Source organism: Syngnathus acus, chromosome 13 (genome assembly GCF_901709675.1).
Source record: "Syngnathus acus chromosome 13, fSynAcu1.2, whole genome shotgun sequence".
NCBI classification, from domain to species: domain Eukaryota; kingdom Metazoa; phylum Chordata; class Actinopteri; order Syngnathiformes; family Syngnathidae; genus Syngnathus; species Syngnathus acus.
Window position 1 is genome coordinate 16,079,013 of NC_051098.1, and position 20,640 is coordinate 16,099,652.

General features: G+C 44.8%; 3 protein-coding genes across 6 annotated transcripts in view; 2 read left to right on the forward strand and 1 right to left on the reverse strand.

Annotated features, from left to right (window-relative positions):
- Nucleotides 1–3,597, forward strand: part of npas1 (neuronal PAS domain protein 1) — a 33,855-nt gene extending 30,258 nt beyond the window's left edge. For both annotated transcript variants that reach the window (XM_037267508.1, XM_037267507.1), the window contains 2 exons: nt 221–333; nt 461–3,597. In XM_037267508.1, the coding sequence (XP_037123403.1) occupies nt 221–333; nt 461–1,512 (1,165 nt within the window). In that variant the 3' untranslated portion in view covers nt 1,513–3,597. The remainder of the gene's footprint in view (nt 1–220; nt 334–460) is intronic.
- Nucleotides 3,598–7,929: 4,332 nt separating this feature from the next.
- On the reverse strand, nt 7,930–9,887 carry tmem160 (transmembrane protein 160). The gene is made up of 4 exons (XM_037267517.1): nt 9,549–9,887; nt 9,447–9,471; nt 8,988–9,080; nt 7,930–8,784 (listed from the first exon to the last, which is right to left on the reverse strand). The coding sequence occupies exons 1-4, from the start codon at nt 9,762–9,764 to the stop codon at nt 8,453–8,455; spliced, it is 666 nt and encodes a 221-aa protein (XP_037123412.1). The 5' UTR covers nt 9,765–9,887; the 3' UTR covers nt 7,930–8,452.
- Nucleotides 9,888–11,740: 1,853 nt separating this feature from the next.
- On the forward strand, nt 11,741–19,406 carry egln2 (egl-9 family hypoxia-inducible factor 2). Of its 3 annotated transcripts, none has more exons than XM_037267515.1 (6): nt 11,741–12,130; nt 12,499–13,871; nt 16,754–16,873; nt 17,324–17,460; nt 17,721–17,788; nt 17,884–19,406. In XM_037267515.1, the coding sequence occupies exons 2-6, from the start codon at nt 12,735–12,737 to the stop codon at nt 17,934–17,936; spliced, it is 1,515 nt and encodes a 504-aa protein (XP_037123410.1). In that variant the 5' UTR covers nt 11,741–12,130; nt 12,499–12,734; the 3' UTR covers nt 17,937–19,406. The 3 variants fall into 3 exon arrangements, with proteins under 3 accessions (XP_037123410.1, XP_037123409.1, XP_037123411.1); XM_037267514.1 differs by having other exon boundaries at nt 11,741–12,047; XM_037267516.1 differs by having other exon boundaries at nt 11,741–11,901.
- The last annotated feature ends 1,234 nt before the right edge of the window (nt 19,407–20,640 follow it).

Consider the following 20,640-nt stretch of genomic DNA (forward strand, 5'->3'; position numbering starts at 1 on the left):
CAGCCTCGTCTATTTGGTAGAAAAGCGTGCCTCTTGCTAGGTGGGCTCTGTGCTGTGCTGTGCTGTGCGTGTGCTTCTCACGTGTCACTGTTTGGGGCTGGCGTGTGATGTTGACGTGACAAAGGCGGCCCGCTTATTCGAGGTTGCCGCAAGAGTGATTACTCCCTTAAATTGCCGTCTCCTCTCCGTTATTCATTTTGATTTTTCTTGACGCCAACAGTCCAACGGAGCTGCCCGACACTCCTCTAGATCTGCTGCAGCTGCCGGAGAACGTCAGAGCCGAGCGACTTCGAGTGAGCTCCCCTCCCACAAACACCTCCCCGCAGGGCCGAGGTAGGACATTGCAACATCCCATCGTACTTTTATTGAGACAAATCTTATTTTCCAGCGTATGCCACCACAACATGCAAACAAAATGGATCAATTGTACCATTCCATTACAATTCATGCTCCTCCTCAGGCTCCCAGCCAGCAAAGAGCTCAGCGGGGAAGAGCGACCCTGACACGAAAACCCGGGAGAAGTTCACCGCCGCCGCCGCCGCGCAATCCGAGAGCAGGAGGAAACGCCTGCTGAGGGCCGAGCCCGAGGGCGCCCCCCCTGAGAGTCGCCGCCGTCTGGACGAGCTGCGGCACGCCGAGGAGAGCGTCTCGGCCTCCTCGGACCTGGCCAGCGAGAGCGAGGGCGAGGAGGAGGACGAGGAGGAAGACGAGGAGCCCGAGTGGGAGCAGGGGGAAGACGGCGACAAATTGAAACAAGAAGACGGCGGTGGAGGGAAGCCGAGCAGGGGGGCGGACGCCCCGACGAGAGGCGACAGAGGAGGGCGGGTGCACAACGGGAGAGCTGTGATCCAGCAGCTAAAGAGCGTGGTGACCCCGTCCGCCAGCATCAAGACTGAACACGAGGCCCTGGCCACCGGGGGGCGCTGGGGCTCTCACAGCAGCCAGCCCCAACCCTCTCACGCACACACCCCCTCCAGCAGCCTCAACGGCGACAGCCCCAACACCCCGATGCCGGACTCCTCCTCCAGCAGCGAAGCCCCCCCGAAAGGCCTCTTCACCCCTCCCTCCCCGGCCTTGTCACCCGTCATGCCCGTGTCGTCCCCCCTGCCGCGTGAGGAGCGAGCGGCGCCGGGGGCGGTCGGTCGGGGCGGCGGCGGCCCCGACTTGGAGCTCCTCCAGAGACTTGCCGCGGGGGGCGCAGCGGGACGGGTCCTCTTCCACCCCCTGGCCCTGGGACCCCAAGGCCCCCAGAGCCTGTACGCCCCTAGCACCATCCGCTACGCTCCCCCCGAGCTGCCCCCCAGCCACCACCACGGCGTCGGACACGGGGACGGGCTGCAGCTGCGCTCAGACCACCACAAGGGGCCCCCGCCGGCCTTCTTCCCCCACCTGCAGCGATTGGCCGGCTTGCCGCCCTTCAGCGGCTTCTCTCCTTCGGACAGCCCCTTCCCCTCCGGACTTCCCTTCTGTATGAACGGATTGCGGGGGGCCGCCGGCTCTGAGGAGGACTGAGATGAGGAGGGGAAAAAAAAGACGTTGAAGTGTGCAAGTGTCAGGACATTAAGCCTCGGAGGACGTCGCTAATTGGACTTGAACGACCACGATGTTAAAAGTGTGACACATCGCCGCTGGGGGAACGTTTCTATCGCCGCCGGACAGGCTGACAGACAGCGACTCTTGGAAACTAAAAAAAAACTAAAAATAATAATCAGATGGCTTCTGATTGGAGCTCCCTGGAGACTTTTGCAACAAAATAATCAACTCGCCGGACCACTTCTGCGTTTCTTCCACTCAGAGAAGCCATATTGTAAATAGAGACAACAACCATGATGACCCTCACACTGCAAGCCCCCCCCCCCAACCCCCACGCCCATTCTCAACCATCACCCCAATTAACCCAATTAACCCGCTCACAGTAAAAAAAAAAAAAAAAGACACTTGTTGGAGTGGATTTTTATTACTGCAGTATTATATAATTAATCTCTTTTGGGGTGACATTTTGATTCTAGGGGTTCCTTCAAAATGAATGGAGGTGATTTTTGTATTCTAATTCAAAATCGTTACAAAAAAGGAGTCATATTAATTAAAAGCACATTGTTGGGGACAAACATATAATAACACCCAGACATTCCATCATATATAAGGGAGGAAATGCAATTGAAACAAAATGCTTTTTTCTTGACGAGTAATGTGTCATAATATTTGTGTATGAAAGCCATCATTTCAATTGTGTTGTTTCCACATAGAGCACTCTAAAAACATTTGGGTCAAAAAAAGCACTTTGGGTTTGGTATTAAATGATCCCCAAAACAACAACAAACCCCCAAAGTTGGGTCAAATTGACCCAAGTAGCAGTCGGTCCATTTTGACCCAAATTGGGTTATCTTTGACACCCACCCCCTAAAAAAAAAAGAAAAATTGGTTTGTACCAAAATACCCCCAAAAGTAGCAGTCACTTCTTTTTTTACCCCAGACCGAGTTATTTTTGACCCAACTGTTTTTAGAATGAGGCAATAAAATAATCATTTAGAGGGAAATTGTCTGAAAAATAATTAGGTCAAAAATAACTCGAATTATGTGTCAAAAAGGAACTTTGGGTGTTTGTTGTTTTGTACAAAACAACCCCAAAAATTGGTGAATTTTTTTACTGGTTTATGTTCAATTTTGACAGGTTTCCTTTAACATTTTAAAAGGTGGAAAACGTTCTTTTTATTTTGAGCACTTAACTGAAAATTCAAACTGGAAGCACTTCACGCAGCTTAACGCGGTCCTGTTAAAACAGAAAACAACGCAAGAGCGCTCGCAATATCGTAGCCGCTCGGCCGTGCAGCCGAGGGAATAAATAGTCATTGATGAAGTAACGGAGCATAAAAACGGGTCATAAAATGACAGCCATTAAAGTCACAGTCGGGTCAGGAGACACTTTCGGTGTCAGTCGACTGGGGAATAAAAGCCCCATCCGTCACTTTTACATGTGCTGGGGTTTCACTTGAATAGAAGAGGTAAAAAAAAAAAAAAGGAAACTTCAAGTCATTTTCACTGATAGTTTTTACAAAAAAAAAAAGGGACCCAGCCAGAACAGCTATAAAACTGTGAAAAATGTGATGAGATTTAAATTATTCTTTAAATCTTCACCTAGTTTGAATACTAGTATAAAAATGAAGCCTATTTGAATTCTTCAGCACTTTGAAAGCCTGCAAATAAATATGTAAAGTTACACCGACGTTCATTTTATCTGCTGTGGTCTGCCTGTTTGTCTTTTTTTTTTTTTTCTTCCCCCCCCACTTCTCAATTGTGCTGAAATATACAAATTCAGAAAATGTGAACAATGTTTGACATAATGCACTTGTCATAAGAGTGAGCACACAGATTCTGGGAGTGCGTGCGAGTGTGTGTGTGTGTGTGCGCGTGTGTGTGTGCGTGTCATTTTTAATTGAATTAAATAGCTAACCCTTTTGCCTATCACTGTGAATCTAACGTTATCCTCGCATCCTTGTGAATACTCCAGCCGCTTATCGAACAAAATGAATAATGTAAAGAAAAAAAAAGAGAAGCAGTGATACAGATGACAATAACAATAAAATATTCCAGTTACTAGAGGAGCTCAGTCTCTTCTCTGGCGTTATTTGTTATGTATTTGTTTTGATTTTCTGTGCAAATGAATTTATGATTGTATTTTTTTTCTGTGGATGGGCACAGGTTTGGCTTGTTAGTTGTTGCATCATTCATCATGTTGTTCAAAAACATCAATCTGAGCACTTAACTTATAAAACACTTATAAACACACACACACCACACACACACACACACACATCTGTAACGTAGTATGTCTGAGCCAACATAAAATGCAATTAGATAAGAGCTCTAATCGAATGTTATATTTTTATTTTTAATTACACAAGTTATTTGAGGCACTTTTTATATTTGACTAAAAATACTTAATCATTTACAAATAATAAAATAATTAAAGAAAAAAGAAAATAACTACTTGTTTGTTTTATAAGAGTAAATATGGTGTCAAATTTCTAATCTACTAAAATATATTCTATACATAATTGTTTTCTAAACATACATTTTTGCTTTCAATGTACAAAAATTATTTTATGTCCCAAGTTTTATGTCACACTTAGACGTACATTTGTCTTCTGTCGGAATAATTTAGTGGTAGCATAATTTGTACATTTTGAAGATGATATTTAGTTTGTTTTGTAGAAATTTTATGCACTAATTTCACCTGCCTTTTCTTTTTTACCTGAATCACTTCTGATGTTTCACGACATCAAGGTAGTGACGCTCATTGACTGTGGAAAAAAAACAACAACTTACTACACTAAATTATATATTGTGCTGCCCATCAACTGAACAGTGTGTTTATTTCACACTCTCACAAATTAAAAAAAAAAAAGTAAAGTTTAAAAAAAACCTTTGGGACAAAATATGAAAGGCTGCTTCTATCTTGGAAATATTCTATACGAATTGTCTCCAAGGTGTCCCCTGGAGGAGACAGAACAATCCACGAAGCATCATACTGTGCTATATTTCTTTAAGGGAAACAGAAGTATTCCATTTTGACACAAAGCCACGCGGTGGGAATTGATAGATTCAACAAAGACTAAATGGGTTCAGAAATGAAGACAAAAACACAATATGGATGTACGGACGTTTGTCTTCTGAGAGATCATACGCAGGCGTGCCTTGCTTGCTTGCCAGCCAGCGTGTGCGTGTCCGTGTGCACGTCTATGCATGTGCGAGATGTCTGAAGCAGCCCCAGGGAGGGGCTCTGACATTGAAGACGGGTTAAATCCTGTTTTACATTCAAGTGGCAGGCCCAAGTTCATTAGAGTGAGGATCATTCCTCCTCAAGACCAAAGGAAGCGCATACTAAACAAGAGCAGTTGTTGGGGAGAAAATGCCATTGTACGTGCTAAAGCGGATGGATGGATGGATGGATGGATGGATGCATGGATGGATGGATGCATGATGGATGGATGGATGCATGGTGTGTACACTGCAGTGGCAATGTATGCATGCTGCTGTTTTGCCTTCATCTTCTCGTTTTGCTCCGTTTTGTATAGTAAGTGTAGACAACATTTGCACAGCTGAAATGTGCACAAACAACATTATGGCCACAGAAAGACAATAGCCTAGAATGTTGTAAATAGCTTCATAAAAACATACGGTAATAAAAAGAAAAAAAATCCACTCTTTCTTCTTTGTTTCATTCACGCAATTGAAAGACAAACCTTACCAAATCTGACCAATTAACGCTAAAAATTTCAGAGTGTAGCTCAAAGTTATGTTACATTGGCGCACTGTTGCTTTTCGTTAGCCTGCTAACAGCAATTCCCTTTAAATGTTTGCATTAAGCTAGCAAATTTGAAGACAGTTTTAAATACAAAAGGTGTCAATCTTGTGGTTTAACATTGAGTTCGACACCAAATGCTTGAAGCTTCTTTTTTTTTAAGACTTGCTCTCTATCAACTGAACTTTGAGTTGAATATTGAGTTGACTAGAGCTGCAAAAGAAAAAATATGGCTGTGTTCCAAAGGTTCCCATGTTGAGGTTAATATGTCGGACAGTGACGTCACCGCGCCTTAAGTCTCGCGTGAGTTACCTCGGTTTATCGCGATCGTCGGAGCTTGTGGTAGCGGTAAGCTAAAAGTTGCTGGTATCGACGGAGCGTGTTGCTGTAATTGCGTGCGTCTTTCCCACAAAGTAAGTATATACATTTAAGTGTTACTACTGTCTACTGTTGTTCCGTTTGTCTGATCGCTGTTTGTTTCGTGTGTGCGCCGTTTGATAGCTTCGGCGGGCTCCTTTCAGTTTGCCTCGCATCGTACGAGTAGCCGTGAAGCAGCGCCACAGCGACTGACGGTCGCCAGCCAGCAAATGTATTTTGTCTCGATGACTTATGTTTGGTGTGTTGTCTAGAGTACTTCATTTATGTTTATTTAGTATGGCGGAACCATTACGCGCAGTTATGTGATGTGTACCGTCTATTAGTGTTGTGTGACGTCAGACGTTGAGCATTGACTTGCTGTATTTCTGTCTGTTGCAGAACCACACACTCACTCGCACACACCACACATACATACACAATCACATTCACACACCCAAATACATTACACACACCTGCTCTGACATCCTTCCGACCAAACGTGTGCCTATAACCTTTTGCCCTTTGGCCCATATGAGCCGCAGTGCCTGTTACTTCCCAATAATTCAGTAAAGCAACCAAAACTGAACCACGCCTCCCTCCTGTGTTCTGACAGACACCCGGGGGCCAAAAGAGTATAACATTCCGAGCCAACTCCCTTATACAGTCCTCAGACTCCGCAACAGGCTGCATGTTTGTCGTTTTTAATGATGTTTAGATACCACAAGATGGTGGGCAAAGCACCAAAGAAGAGAGGATGATAAAACATCTGCACAATGCACCTAGCATGTACCCAATCATTACCGTTCTTTTCCATGTATAATGCGCCCCCATGTATAATACGCACCCTAAAAATGGCATGTCGATGCTGGAAAAAAGCCTGTACCCATGTATAATACGCATCCAAATTTTGACTCTACTACTTAAGTCTGTAAACGTAAAATTATTTCAGAAAAAAGATCATCTTTGGGAACAACCGGTTGTTATTCTGCCGGTCAGTATCACTGCGCATGCGCTAGCAAACTCGATAGCGAAGAAATGTTTCGGATTTGTGTAGGGTACATTGTGACAGCAAACGAGCAGGTGATTGAGCAAGCATCTGATACGAGAGCATTGTGTTCGTATGGAGCGTGTTTGAAGTGAACAGCAGAGAAGAAAGGAACAAGGCAAAGTGTTGTGAAATAAAATATTACCTGTAATACGCATTTAGGTAGAGAACTGAACTCTCGCTCTTTATATAGCTGACGTCAAAAAAAAAAAAAATTGTACCCATGTATAATGCGCCCCCCAGATTTTAGGACAATAAATTAGTTAAATTTTGCGCATTATACATGGAAAAAAACGGTAAACTGTAGGAGGGTAGTGAAAATATGACGCAAGGAGGAAGAAAACACCTGTCACAGTTGGTCTGTGATCCATTACTGGTGGCATTTAGCACCTGCGCACACTTGAGAAATCTCTCAAGATGACGCATGTGAGGCGGCGCTATTTGCAACTTGAACTTCGAGGGTCCTTTTCCAAGTGAACCTGTGCGCTGGAGGTCGCAGATGGACGCTGTTTGTCAGTGAGCATGCGTCTCTCGCCTGTAGGCGCCCTGCCCTGCCCTTTCGAGGCGCCAGGCCTCGCCAGCCCGCTGCATGCAAAGCAGACCCGTGCGCTCAGATGCAGGCGCGGAGGAGAAAGAGAAGAAAAGGAAAAGGACAGATAGGATAAAACCTTACTTTCAACCCGAGTTTCGTTTTTTTCTAACCCTCGTTTGAAATCCTGCTTTTTAAACCCTAGTTTGAAACACGCCCACGATTGGAGTTGACAGAGAAAGGTGAATTTAGACAGCGGAGCGTCCATGCCCGAGCAATATCACGGACATTCGCCCTCGCCGAGTGGGTGCGTTATCACAAACCAGACCCTTGCACCCCTCTTCCTTTAGCTACCCTCCCCCCACGCCGAGAGCACAAGGCAGTTGATATATTCATGCGTGCAGATGATGGCCTAGCCTCATTATAAAAATTACACATGTAAAGCATACATGCTGCTTCCCATACATTGGATCTGAAAGTGCGTCTTCTCTCTTTTCTACAGTATGTGAAAGGCGGGGGTCTGCCTGCGGGATCAATCTTGATGTTGCTCATTTGTAGTTTTTATTTCTTTGTCATGAAGCTGCAAGATAAAAAGACAAATGTCACTTGTCATGTTGAAATTGTAATCCCACCCGGTCGCTCCACTTTAAAAGTGAACCTCACTTGAATCGTGAAAACAAAACAAGAAACAATCACTTTGGCTCGTGTCACGTTTTATTTCACCGTCTTACGTGTACACCAGTCAGTAAACAATAAATACAAATAAACCCGAGACGCCACGTACAACCTCCAATTGAGGTGTAATACTTTGCCAACTGTGATTCAAGCCTATATTAAGACTTGCCACTCAGGAGCTGAACAAAGTGCGAAGATTGTTTGAAAATAAAATGCTTACAACCACTGTAAAAAAAGTTGCTCGAAGCCCTTGTTGAATCACATTTACAAAGATTTGTTTTAAAGCCCAAGCTGAAACATGCAAACAACAGTCTAGTAAACAGATTTGCACTAACAGCACACTATTAGGTATGACTACACAGTGTACCTAATGTTGTGGCCTGAGAGTGGAGATAATGTTGCGTGGGATAAATGGTGTATAAAAAAAAAAGGTGCCGTGTTATTGAAGTCCATCGTTGGCTTTGGCCCTTTTAACGCCCACTTTTAGGTTGGCTTGTAGTGAGTCTGCATTCAAACGCGAAGATACACACAATCGCACAGCCGTCTACTTGTCAGGGCCCTTGCCGTCCCCATCATCGGTGTTGCGGTGCCTCCTGTCGCGGCTCGAGCCTCGGTAGCTTCTGTGCTCTCGCTTATCGCGGCACTCCTGGCACTCTTCACCCTCATCGTCGTCCTCGTCGTGGATGATCTCCACCTCCAGCCGGCCAATGTAGAGGGATACGGCGCACAGCCAGAAGAGAATCACGCTGCCCACCACCGCCCCGTGGATCAGCAAGGCGGGCACGGACAGCAGCATCAGCCTGCGCAGGGTCAGCAGGCTGCCCACGTAGGACGCACCGCCAAAGGAGATGCAGGCGCCGCCCAGGATGAAGAAGGCTGCAGGAAAACAAAAACAGCCTCAAATGATTAAGGACAAATGTGTTATGGATGGATGAATCATTGAGAACTGGAACATTTAGAAATATTATATATAAACATATAACATTCAACATTTATTTAAGTGTCGTTTTTGTAATATTATAATTGAACAAAAGTAAGATTCTTGTGAAGCATTGGCGATAATTGCTTTGCTCACTTACCATACGCTGCCTCTCGTCCCACTTCGCTCTGCACAAAGGCGATGACGCCGATTCCGGTTGCAAGCAGACCATTTCGGAACCAGGAGAGGAAACCTGCAAAACAATTCAATTGAAAAAAAATTCTTGCAATTTTATCTGACTACTTTACTGGAGTTTCTTACAACTGCCAATGATAAGGGGAACAAACTAACACACACAAATGGCACTAATAAACTAAAGTTATAAAATGAAGGTAACTGTAGTGTATTTTGTGTTCATCCTGAAATATCACCCGAAAGCTGGCTATCCCCAACTTTTTTTCGGAGTATTTTTCTCATTGAATCCTTTGGGAGAATTGACCGCTCCCTTCAGAACACGGAAGTAAGATTTATACCAGTACAGATCTACGCCACTTTGATTTCTTGTCTTTAAATGTTTGCAAGTTCTGCACAGCTTTTAGTGTGTATTTTGCTACATTACCCGTTTCGTGAGACTTCCTCAGCATCTGCCAGGGGTGGGAAAAGAAGCAAATTTCAACGAACAACAAAGTAAATATGGAAGCTGTAAAGACAGGTTGCTTACCAAAGCGTCCGCCTTGTCGAGTTCCGTGAGCTGGTACTGCTGCGTCGGGAGCTCCGGTGCCCGGTTCTTCCCCCACGGCCCCTTCTCTGTGAGTTGACGCCGCGTGGTGCCCTGCCACCCGCCGTCGGGTGGTCTCGGCAGCCTCGCCACGACACGGGACAAATGTGACGCGACCATGGGCAACTGACGCCGCATGAACAACCGCAGAAAGGCCATCACATCGCTCGTAGGAGAACCGGCAAATTCGAACGCGCTTCCGATTGGGGCGAAAACAAAAGTATCAACACGACCCCGTGTCGAACTTTGAACTCTGACGGAGTCGACGACCAATCGGGAGGAGGCAGCAAATTGGGTGAGTAGAATCTGCGCAGCGCCCTCTCGGGTCGAAAAGAGAAGACAACAAAGACTAAAGTTGCAGTTCGCGGAATAAAACACAGGGTGGAGCCAAAAAGTCAAACCTGGCATCTGAACTGGGGTGTCTACACTTTTTCTATGCATTTCTGATAGAGATTATGTGAGGTATTTGGTGTACTCGCATGTCTTCACTTCCTGAGGGTCTTTTTTAGAGAGACCTTTGGGACTTTGAAACAACTCATATCTGATTGTTCACTGTGTGAGGAGGAGCTCGATGTGTGGATGTTGTTTACAAAGGCCGAAGCTTTGATGTGATTTACAGCTGTTTTTCTGCTTGCTGTTCCCTCACACAATGGAACAGCAGGTGTTTGTACACACAACACATGTTCACAATTGGTAACAGGGGATTCCTCAGCCTTGGAATATCAATTTGTTTGCCTGACAATTGTAAGACCCATGGTGATTTGCCTTGGTTGCCAGGTTAGCATTGCAAATGTTCCCTGCCTTACCTTGATAGATGAAGATCGTTTTTTTGTCATGTACATGAAATTTGACCTCTGAATTCGGCCCCTCACAGCGATCTAAACTCGGCATGCACTGTCATGAAATTCAAGATACTGCTGTTTCTTTGCCAGCCGTCAATGAAATTAGTGTTGGAGTAACACTCCATTATAAAACATATTTTGTGATTATGATGGAGATGGTGTAAGCATTCCTAATGCTGTGCATACAAAATTAGCTTGTAGACCACTGGGAGACCCTGCCCCAAAAAAAAACCCTTGGCCTTCCACCTTCCTTTGACTCTCTGCTGTCCTCTCAGCTTCATTCTGGTGGTGTGAAGAGTAGTGGGGGAGATGGAGACGAGGAGGAGGAGGAGATGAATACGTGCAGAGCTGCACTACTCTGGATGCTCGAGCCAGCTGCGTCGGGAGCGCTGAGCTTGCATGGCAAAGACTCAATAACAGGAAGAAAAAAGAAAAAAAATCCAACAAGGAAGTGAAGCGAATTTAACAACAGCGACAAACTAGGGCTGCAACTACTTTGGTTAAAGGCTCATCTTCTCCAAGTCATGAATTCTGTCAAAGCATGCATTGTAAAGGCACAATGGGTCACAGGATGTAAAAACTCAGTGGGATTATTTAATCATGCAGGTGTTTCAATGTGCATGCTTGCAAACTTGTTTTTTTCCTTCTTTTTATGACAGTGCTTAGTTTTGCCACCATTACAGCTCGGATGTCTCTGACATATCGGCCACCTGCGTCCTGGCCTAATGGTAATTTACATGACTGCTACGTAACTTTATTCCAGAAAAGAAAGTATTCTGCAAACAAGAACAATTTATACATCCTTCTAATCCATGCCAATTTCAAACAAATTGATGACCAGAAGTTCATACGCTTATCGGAATCTACGTGTAGGCTGATGCTCAGGTCGCATGGCAGTCAATATGTGTCCCTAATCCCAACGGGTGAAACAATAATCCTCCCGGATTTGACCTCATTTGCCCTCGCTGCTCATTTTGCATACAAGCAACGTAAGCAATCTACAATCTTGGAAACATTCTTATGCCTATATGAGGCAGGAAAATAAATCCAAACTAGTTGGTGCTTATCGATTTAGGTGTAATGTTGCAAAACGTACTCATGTTTGTGTGACATATTGTGGCGTGCTTTTAGATTGAATTTGGTATCGTTTTTATGACACGATGGGTGGTTTAAGTAAGGTGGATTTATTGATACTATTCGCGTTGGGCGGGACGTGCCATAGTAGCGAGGAGGGGGGGGACTGGTGCTCACATGGCCCACGCGCGTGGTGATAAGAGGGAGTGGACATGGTAGTTAAGGGGAGTTGGGGGAGGGAAGATGAGAAGACTACCTCGGGTCCACTCACGGGGAAACACGTACAGTCGATCCAACCCGGCCGGGTATCTCGCATCTCTCTCCCTGCCTTGGTCGAGTGGACTCGTTTGCTTTCATCACTTGGCTTGCACGATTTGAACGTACGTACGTGCGGAGGAAAGAACAAGGACGCTGAGCTGAGCTGAGCGGAGCGCCGCTGACTGGAGTCGACGATTCCGGAAATAACATGCGTACACGCAGCTCGTCACGTACGCTCATCACTCGATTTGCATTGCTGTGGGTTGAAGTAAGTGCTAGCACATCCGGATTATCGGATACATTTGGATTTTAAACTCGCAAATGTTGTTGTATTGGACTGAAGCTAATCAGGTATTTATTGCAGGAATAATCTGATGACTAAAACTTATTCAGCCATATGTTAACCTATTTAAACGAAATGTTCTTTGAAGGCTAACTGACTAGTGTCAGTTTTTTTTTTATTGAAACAATTCATTGAGTGACTATATAAAGCACTTAAGTGGAAAAGACTGATTAAAGTAAGCTTGTTTTGTGACCATCTAGTTGTGTCGTGACAATAATGTGCCTTACGCTTCAAAGTACATGGATTATCGAAAGAAAGCTCTCAAATAAAAAATGTAACTTCACCTATAAACTGTGCTTTTATTGCCTGCTCGATGATAAATGACCTATGCTATTAATAGTAATAGACCTAACGTGTCTAATTTGACTCTTCACAGATACACAAGACAGCCTCAAAATGTTTCCGAGAATAATGCGAGCATCTCTGCAGCGTAGTTCTCCTGTTCAGAGAAACAGATGATGCTTGTCGCCAAAGCAGGAAAAACAAGACTCGGACAGGAAAGGAAAGTGGTTGCATCAGAGCTCCTCTCTGTCAGACGACGACCCAGCGGCTCAGCTAAAAGATGAAGGGCGGACGTGGGCTACGTGCACATTCAGCGCATGAAGACATGAAATGGAGACTTTGGGAGGCACGGAGCTCTTAAAGCCAGCCTCTTGCAAATCGCTTTCCGTTTCAGCGGAAAGGAGGATCGGCGTCCAGGAGCTCGCTCTTACACCAGCTGAAATTGTGCACGCACACCCGAGCGACATGGGGATCAACGACCTGCGTCGTGTGCTGGGAGGGGGTCCGACTGCCGACGAGTTTCTGGCGGGTCTCGCCTCCCAAAGCGACCCGCGTGGACTCGCAACCCCGAGCAAACAATGCAGAACCGGCGTGCCGCTCTACAACGGCGGCGGTGCCTCTCTATCCGTGGAAGGAAGCCCCGAGGGCGCTTTGGCCCACACGCCAAACCCGGCGCAGATGAAGGGGCCCTCGGGGGGGCCCCTCTCCAGCAGAGCATGTCTGTTAGAGAATGCGGACCCTGCTCTGAAAAGGAGGATCAATAATGACCACCTAAGAGCTCGACAGCAACAACAAAAGAAAAGAGGCGGGGAGAACCGGGATTTGGGTTCTGAGACTCTCTCAGCGGGGCAGGGGGATCTTACCTCAGTAAAGGAGTCGGACTTGAAGCGAAGGAGATTGGCTGACGGAAGTATTGTTCACAACCTTTCAGGTGGCAGACTGACGTCTGATGGCAGTCAGGGTTGCTATGGTGACCAGCTGGGTAGCAGCCAGTGTGTCACCCCCCAGACAGCCCCCCCGCCTCAAATTAGCCAGCACAACATATACCGGCCGGCCACCCTCCACTGCGGTCAGACCTCCCCCGTGGAGACGGACGGAATCCCAACACCTCCGCCGTCAGACGTGTCCGTCTTGTCAGCTGAGCGTGTCGCTCTTCAGTACATCGTTCCCTGCATGAAGTACTACGGCATTTGCGTTAAGGACAATTTTCTCGGCCCGGTCTTGGGCGACCGAGTGTTGGAAGAGGTCGAAGTCTTAAATCAGAAGGGCAAATTCCGAGGCGGGCAGCTGGTGAGCCAGAGGGGCATTCCCTCTCGAAGCATCCGAGGTGACCAGATCGCCTGGGTGGAAGGACACGAACCCGAGTGTAAGCACATCGGAAGTCTGATGTCGTTCATTGACGAGGCCATCATGTACAGTGCGGCCAATGGACAGCTGGGCGACTGTGTCATCAATGGACGCACAAAGGTGAGAGATTATCTTGAAATCCCCATAAACACATTTGAAGTTCCGATTTTACAGTGGGCAGATCTTTTTGCTCCCAGCTAAGCCTTCAGCTAACTTTTCGGCTTGCCCCAACCAGTGCCCACATCATGCTGGCACCCAGAGGAAGAAAAATGCACGTGAAGCTCTATCGCCTGGAAATCTGTGGCTTGGAAGGCAACGCTATCCTTTCTTAACTTCAAGCGCGCCAACATTAGTATGAGTCAACTTCATTCCCTTTGAGACTTATTTTTGCACTTTAATTGACTATGAAGTTTAAAGAAAAAAACATAGGAGCTATGTGACATCATTTTCCCGAAAATATCGGTCTGTCAAAGACTACAAAAGCAGTACGTCTTGGCACATTTGGACTGTTCCATTGGAACATTTCCCCTCAAGGTTGTTACTTAACTCATTCACTACCAATGACGGCTAAAGACGTCAAAGGACTTGAATGGCAGTGAATGTGTAGATTATGACTCAAGGGACTCCTACTTAGCTAACATTTCTGACAAAGTAACATTTTCTTAATGCCTTTGGATTTGAACGGTGTCATGGTCCGTTTACCATCCATCCAGTTTTTTTTTGCCAACTGCTTATCCAAGGTTAGGTGGTTTTATACATGACCTCATTTAGTGTATTATTAACTTTGGTAGATTGCCAAGTTTCCACAAGGTCATTGTGAAAGACTGCATAAGACATTGTCGCAATAGAAATTCAGTAAAAGAAGCAAAGGGGAGAATCAGGGCGGGCTGCACTAAAACACGTCGCTGTGCTCCTTGACAACCATTAGGATCCGTTTTGAAAACCAGTTTTGAACATTTCTGCATCCCATGCAATTTTTTTTCTGACTTGGCTCCTTCACTGCTCTGTCATCAGAGCAGATCACCGATTTTTGGGGGTTTTCCTTGTTAACAAACCAATACAGATTGATGTTGTCTGAAAGATTTGCACAAACATCATATTCATATGCCCAAACTCTCAGTCAAGAGGACCAAGGTCCATCTGTGTGTTGTTTTGGTCACCATCACGTGAAAGCAGTTTTGCGGTATTTTTAGTTTGGGAGCCATGCAGCAAAATCTGTGCCGCTGACGAAAGCGTCTGTTGCAGCAGCTCGTCCTCAAATGCCCTTTTTTTTTTTTTTTTTTTGCTGCTCAGTGGTGCCGCCATTGCGGGCCAAGCCGGGAGTAACAGCTGTTACACAACTCGCAGCTACAGATGTCGTTTTGTTTGGATTGAAGCTCCGTCCTTTGATGTTGCTGTCCGAGTACCGACACATCCTCTAACCAGCGAGCCGTTTATTATTTTGAAACACGCAACACAATAGGGCAAATGTCCTCTCTTTTGTTCTTGTGCAGAACTGCATCATCTGCCAAACCGGATGGGATCGGGCATGTGGCTGGCACACGCTAGGCATGAATCTGTGATAGGCACGCGTTGCTCCATGCTAATTAGACGGTCATTTACTGCGGGCAGAGATGTGACGCGAGCCGAGGACTGTAGATAGAATCGCGGCGTGACGTTTGTTTGCGGAAGCGTCTGTGTGCTCTGGGTCACTTGAGTGCATGTGTGACAATGAAATCGATTTAGCTGTACTACTTGTGATATTTTGAAAACAGATATCTGTACTTTTTACGCCTTACTTTATCAAGACTTTGGATCAGATCCGGGCAAGTGACCTGAACTTAGAGACTTAGACAGAACTTTATTGTCATTTTGTCAACACTAGGTGTGTACAAAACGAAATTTCGTTGCATACGGCTTTCAACAATGTAGTGGTATTTCGGCTGGTTAAAAAAGTGACATTCTATATAAAAATATGAAATAAGGTAATTATAAAGTACAAAGTGCAGCAGTGATAAAGTATGTAAACAGTGCAGGAGACAAAAGCAGTATTTACAAGTGTGCAGAGGAATGCTACGTTTGAATGTTCAACAGTCTGACGACAGCAGGGAAAAAACTATTGCAGAACCTGGTGGACCTGCAGCGGATGCTGCGAAACCTCTTCCCAGAAGTCAGCTAAGCTCCAGCTCAACACCAATTAGGACGAGTGCGATCGAAATGGATGATGGATCAATCCAAATGAAGGTCATAGGCAGTTAACTAGCGGCACAAATTGAAAGTTACTTCTCTGGGAATGAGAAACATGAGTGGGATGCCCTCAGGTGACAACCACTGACAGGTGGCGGTTGTGCTCGAAATCTTTGTTTTGATTCCCTCAGGGTGTCAACTCTTGTTGTAGCACAGCATCGACGCCGGCCGGTGTTAAGCGAACTGAGTCGAATGGATATCGCAACTGCGCGGAACCTGTTAGTTGTGAATGACGCACGACTGCAGTTCATGTGATGACGCCATTTATTAGCCAGGAAATGGAAAATGAAGATCGTAACATCTGCGGCCAATTGGCACGATAGAATTCAAATGGACTCTGGGGTCTCAATGAAAACAATTGATCTGAAAAAAATGCATCATTCAGCATCTCTCAATAAAACAATAGTTGCGAGTCAGCGGAGATGTTTAGAAATCTTAGAAACATGATATCACGCCACAGTTGGAGTTTTCACTTCACGGCACACTTTAAGGCTATTCTAGGCACTTTGGTTTCGGAATGCACATTGAAGAGTTACGCAGCTCCGCCCTCCCGACCGAGCTGCTTCGCCGGTTCGGACGCACGGGCGTCAAGTGGGGGAAATACCAGCGTGAGACCATTGTTCCCATTGTGGATTTCCATGTGTCGATCCATGATAGCCTTGACCAGTTGCTGAACTTTCACATAGTTCTATGCTTTTGGCACTGAGGAAACCTTTCATAATATGTAATTGCGCTGAACAAACAAATGGAATCATCACTTTTTCTTGTCGTCGTAGGCCATGGTTGCCTGTTATCCGGGTAAAGGTGCGGGATATGTCCGTCACGTGGATAACCCCAATGGCGACGGCCGCTGCATCACGTGTATCTACTATCTCAACAAGAACTGGGATGTGAAGGTATGACAATGAAGAAAACAGACACAAAAGGGAGTTTCGGACTAGGCTATACTGTAGATGCCACAAAATGGCACTTAAAATGGAGCAGATCATTAGGAGAAAAAAAATGTATCTGGAGTGGTTAAAGAATGCACTCTGTTTGGATCGGTTGCCATCGCTAACAATGCAGATAAAGAATAATCAGTCAGGTATCAACCCATCTTGCACAATCATGAACCCGTGATTACATAAACAATGTATTCTGTAGCTAAATGTTAGCTGAGCAAAAAGTGTTAGCATGGCAGCATAAAATGAAATGAGCGCTTTGTACAAATGGTCTAAATTCATCTTTTGGGAATTATTTTCAATAAATGTTAGGAAATGAAGATAAAGTACATTGTAATGGAAAGTGAATGAACACAAAAAGTAATTTTTTAATGTTTTTTTTATTATATATATATCTAATGACAGACACAAGGAGGGGTGCTGCAGATCTTCCCCGAAGGCAAAAAAGTGGTGGCAAACATCGAACCCTCGTTTGACCGTCTGCTCATCTTCTGGTCCGATCGCCGCAACCCGCACGAAGTCAAACCCGCCTACGCCACTCGGTGAGTTACCACTTGGAAATCTTTACGAACGATAATTTCATTCGCGTCACTGAACGTCATCTGTCCTACTCTCAGTGCTGGGGGGCGAGGTGGGGTCAAAGGGAGGAAGTATGTGTTTCCTGAAGGGAGGGGGGCATGCCGATGGGGAGGAAGGTTCAATTGCAGGCCTCGTGTTGGCCAGACACACACACGAGAGACAGGAATAAACAGAGCAGCCCCACAGGAGTCAACTCATAATCCAAATCTTGTTTGCCTTTCAGCTACGCCATCACAGTTTGGTACTTTGATGCAAAGGAGCGAGCAGAAGCCAAAGAGAAATACAAGCTAGGTGAGCGAAAAAACCTTCCCCTTGTTAATGGGCTCTTAAGTCACCGGTGTTAAATTGTGACAAATGTTCTCTTCCTCTGCCACCTGCGTCCATAGCAACGGGACAGAAAGGTGTTCAAGTGCCTGTCAGTCAGAACAGCAGGACATGAATCCCCCGCTAATCACCGGAGAGGGAGCATGAAAGCACCGTCTGGGTTCTTAATGGAGACTATAAAAGGAGTTAAGGGAGTTAAACCGTCACTGGCTCGTGCAGAACGAACCGTGCTGCTCTTATAAAGGTCAGCCCGTGCTCCCCCCCCCTGTGGAAAATGAAACCTTCCTCTTCTTTGGACATCTCACGGAATCCTCAAAGAGGATGATTAACTGGAAGAAACGGATCTTTTTTTTTTTTTTACTTTGTCAGTAATGTGAGGAATCCCAATTCAAACGAGAACATTCTGACGCTAATCAAAGCGACACAAGGAGCATCCACTCATCAACGGAACCTTTTGTCCCCTGCGGTGACTTCTCGCTTGCATGTGAAATGGCCACTATGGAGAACTTTGACGACTTGACAGTGAGGAGAAGATGGTACTTGTCGACACAGTCCTCACCATCCTCACAAAATGGAAAAGTCATCGGACTCCAAGGTGGCCTTTTGTTTTCTCTCGATTCCATTCGATGGCAGTCTTACAGAGTTCCAACATGAGGAAAAGGTTTCACTCAACATTCAGAAGTGACGCCGCTTCATAGTCTCAAACAGGGTTTCATGTGTGTATGTGTGTGTGCGTGCGTGTGTGCGTACGTGCGAGTCCACGTACGTGCTGGCTCTAACACAACAGGAAAAGAACAAAATGTAGATGTGCATCAGATCCTGAAAGATAATACAACTTTAGTTAGAATTAAAAAAAAAAAAAGATCTATATATTTCTTGAGTTTCCATTTTCGTGTTTACATTTTGACAAAAAAAAAGTTCCTAGTCCAGCAATATTCTTCTTACATAATACTCATTAAAAGCTTATTTCAGAAACCAAATAATCCCCAATAAAAAGTTTATATATCAATGTAACGTAGAACTGCACTGCATTCTGAAAATAATTTGAAAAATCGTGCGATCCACAGTCAATAACCAAATAAGGTCACCCAAATGACCAACAACGAGCATGTATTCCTCATGATGACTTTGGTTTGATTACTTAGATTGGATCGCAGTACAATGTGCATGTGCTGGTGAGTTGATATGCTAATTATGATTAGCATGACCCTTATTTTCTTAGATAATAACAATAGTAAGCACGGGGCTGAGCACACAGGCAAATTGTGTGTGTGTGTGTGTGTGTGTGTTGTGTGACTTTTTCAATGGCTATTTGCACACATGATAGATCTACTGTCTTGACGAAGGTCACAATTGTTTGTTAGCCTGGTTAAAAAGGTTACTTTACAACAACAAAGCACTTTATTGAGTCAATTGAATGAGTGTTTGTAAAGAAAAAAAAAAGACTCAACCCTAACTGGCTGTTGTAGTTGATAAAAATGCAATAACGCCTGTTTTTTGTTTTTAATGCTTGACAACAATCAAAAAAATTGTGAAATTCTGTGAAAATAAGAAATACAAATTAAATGCATACTAATAATGCCTCAGTTTTGTGGCTCTTGTCATTTTTTATTTTTTTATTTTTTTAGAAAACACAAAGACATTGTTACAAAATGACACTCAGAATAGCAATGACCTCATTTTGTAGGAACACACTGCCCTTTGTAAGCTCTCATAAAGTAAACGAATTTTCTGTTTGACTGACACAAGTAACCAACTTGGCCTACTGCTGGCATTTAAAAGTGAATTCAGAGATGTCTCCTGTTTGTCTTTATACTGGTAATCCCTGACTTTTTTTCCCCATTCACAGACATTTTTATAATATCTTAAATAAAAGTTGTATTTTAGTTAACCGGTTCTGTATGTTAACTATCACTATGTGACGACAATGTGTAAGCTAAATAATAAAAGTAACGAAGCATTGATGGGCCTTTCCTCTAGCACATCCTAGTGGCTCATTTGCTCCATAACAGTTGACAAACAATGGCATATGCAGTACACTGATTGACCACCAGAGGTCAGAAAAACCACGATGACAGACGAGTTAAAACTGCAACCTTAAAAATTGGACCGAGCCAGGAAGCTAAAATGGAAAACAATGTAGATTAGACTAAAATAATTCATCAAAGTGGTACTTTTAGTGTATTGCAAAAATGCGTTCCCTCTGACTTGTTACTCTTTACGTCAGGTAGAGCAAATCTATAAATCCAAGTGCAAATAAGTCTGTTGCCTCAGGGTGTGCCCCCCTCTCTCTTTGCCCTTCTTTCTCCGTGAACAGCTGTGTAATGACTTGGTGTGTGCGCGTGCATGCATGTGTCTTGTGAGTTTGTAGTCCGTACGTGTTACTCAGGGACGTGAGGTCAGAGGAGGCAAGGGAGGCCACGCCTCCCCTGCCATCATGAAAAGGGAAAACCAGATTCAATTGTTTTTATTATAAAGTCATTTTCCTTTTAATTTCAATAGTTTTGTATCATTTTGAACCAACATTTTTTATAGTTATTTTAAAACCGAAGACGATTCGCATCCTGCCGAGCCTCCTCTGAGGATTGCGTAATCACACGGCCGCCTATGTTGACATGCTATGCAGTTAGACTGAAATGCTGTCTAGCTTTATGTCGCTGTTTAAGTACTCAAACACTGTGGCTATATTAACTCATTTCGTCTGTAACGTCGTGTTTCTTTAGACGGCTTTGAAAAGAGACCTTACGGAAGCTACGAAAAAAAGGTTCTCCAGCCTTATGGCAGGGGGTGCTAGTGAGCCCGGGATGCTTTATGCGCCT

Bases quoted from the DNA above. Each gene is read 5' to 3' on its own strand.
- egln2 (XM_037267515.1), top strand. From the start codon at position 12,735: ATGGAGACTTTGGGAGGCACGGAGCTCTTAAAGCCAGCCTCTTGCAAA. The intron at 16,874-17,323 runs GTATGACAATGA...ATCTAATGACAG, and splicing joins ACAAGAACTGGGATGTGAAG to ACACAAGGAGGGGTGCTGCA. The intron at 17,789-17,883 runs GTGAGCGAAAAA...CTGCGTCCATAG, and splicing joins CAAAGAGAAATACAAGCTAG to CAACGGGACAGAAAGGTGTT.
- tmem160 (XM_037267517.1), bottom strand. From the start codon at position 9,764: ATGGCCTTTCTGCGGTTGTTCATGCGGCGTCAGTTGCCCATGGTCGCG. The intron at 9,472-9,548 runs GTAAGCAACCTG...CACCCCTGGCAG, and splicing joins TCGACAAGGCGGACGCTTTG to ATGCTGAGGAAGTCTCACGA. The intron at 9,081-9,446 runs GTAATGTAGCAA...ATTGTTTTGCAG, and splicing joins GAGGAAGTCTCACGAAACGG to GTTTCCTCTCCTGGTTCCGA.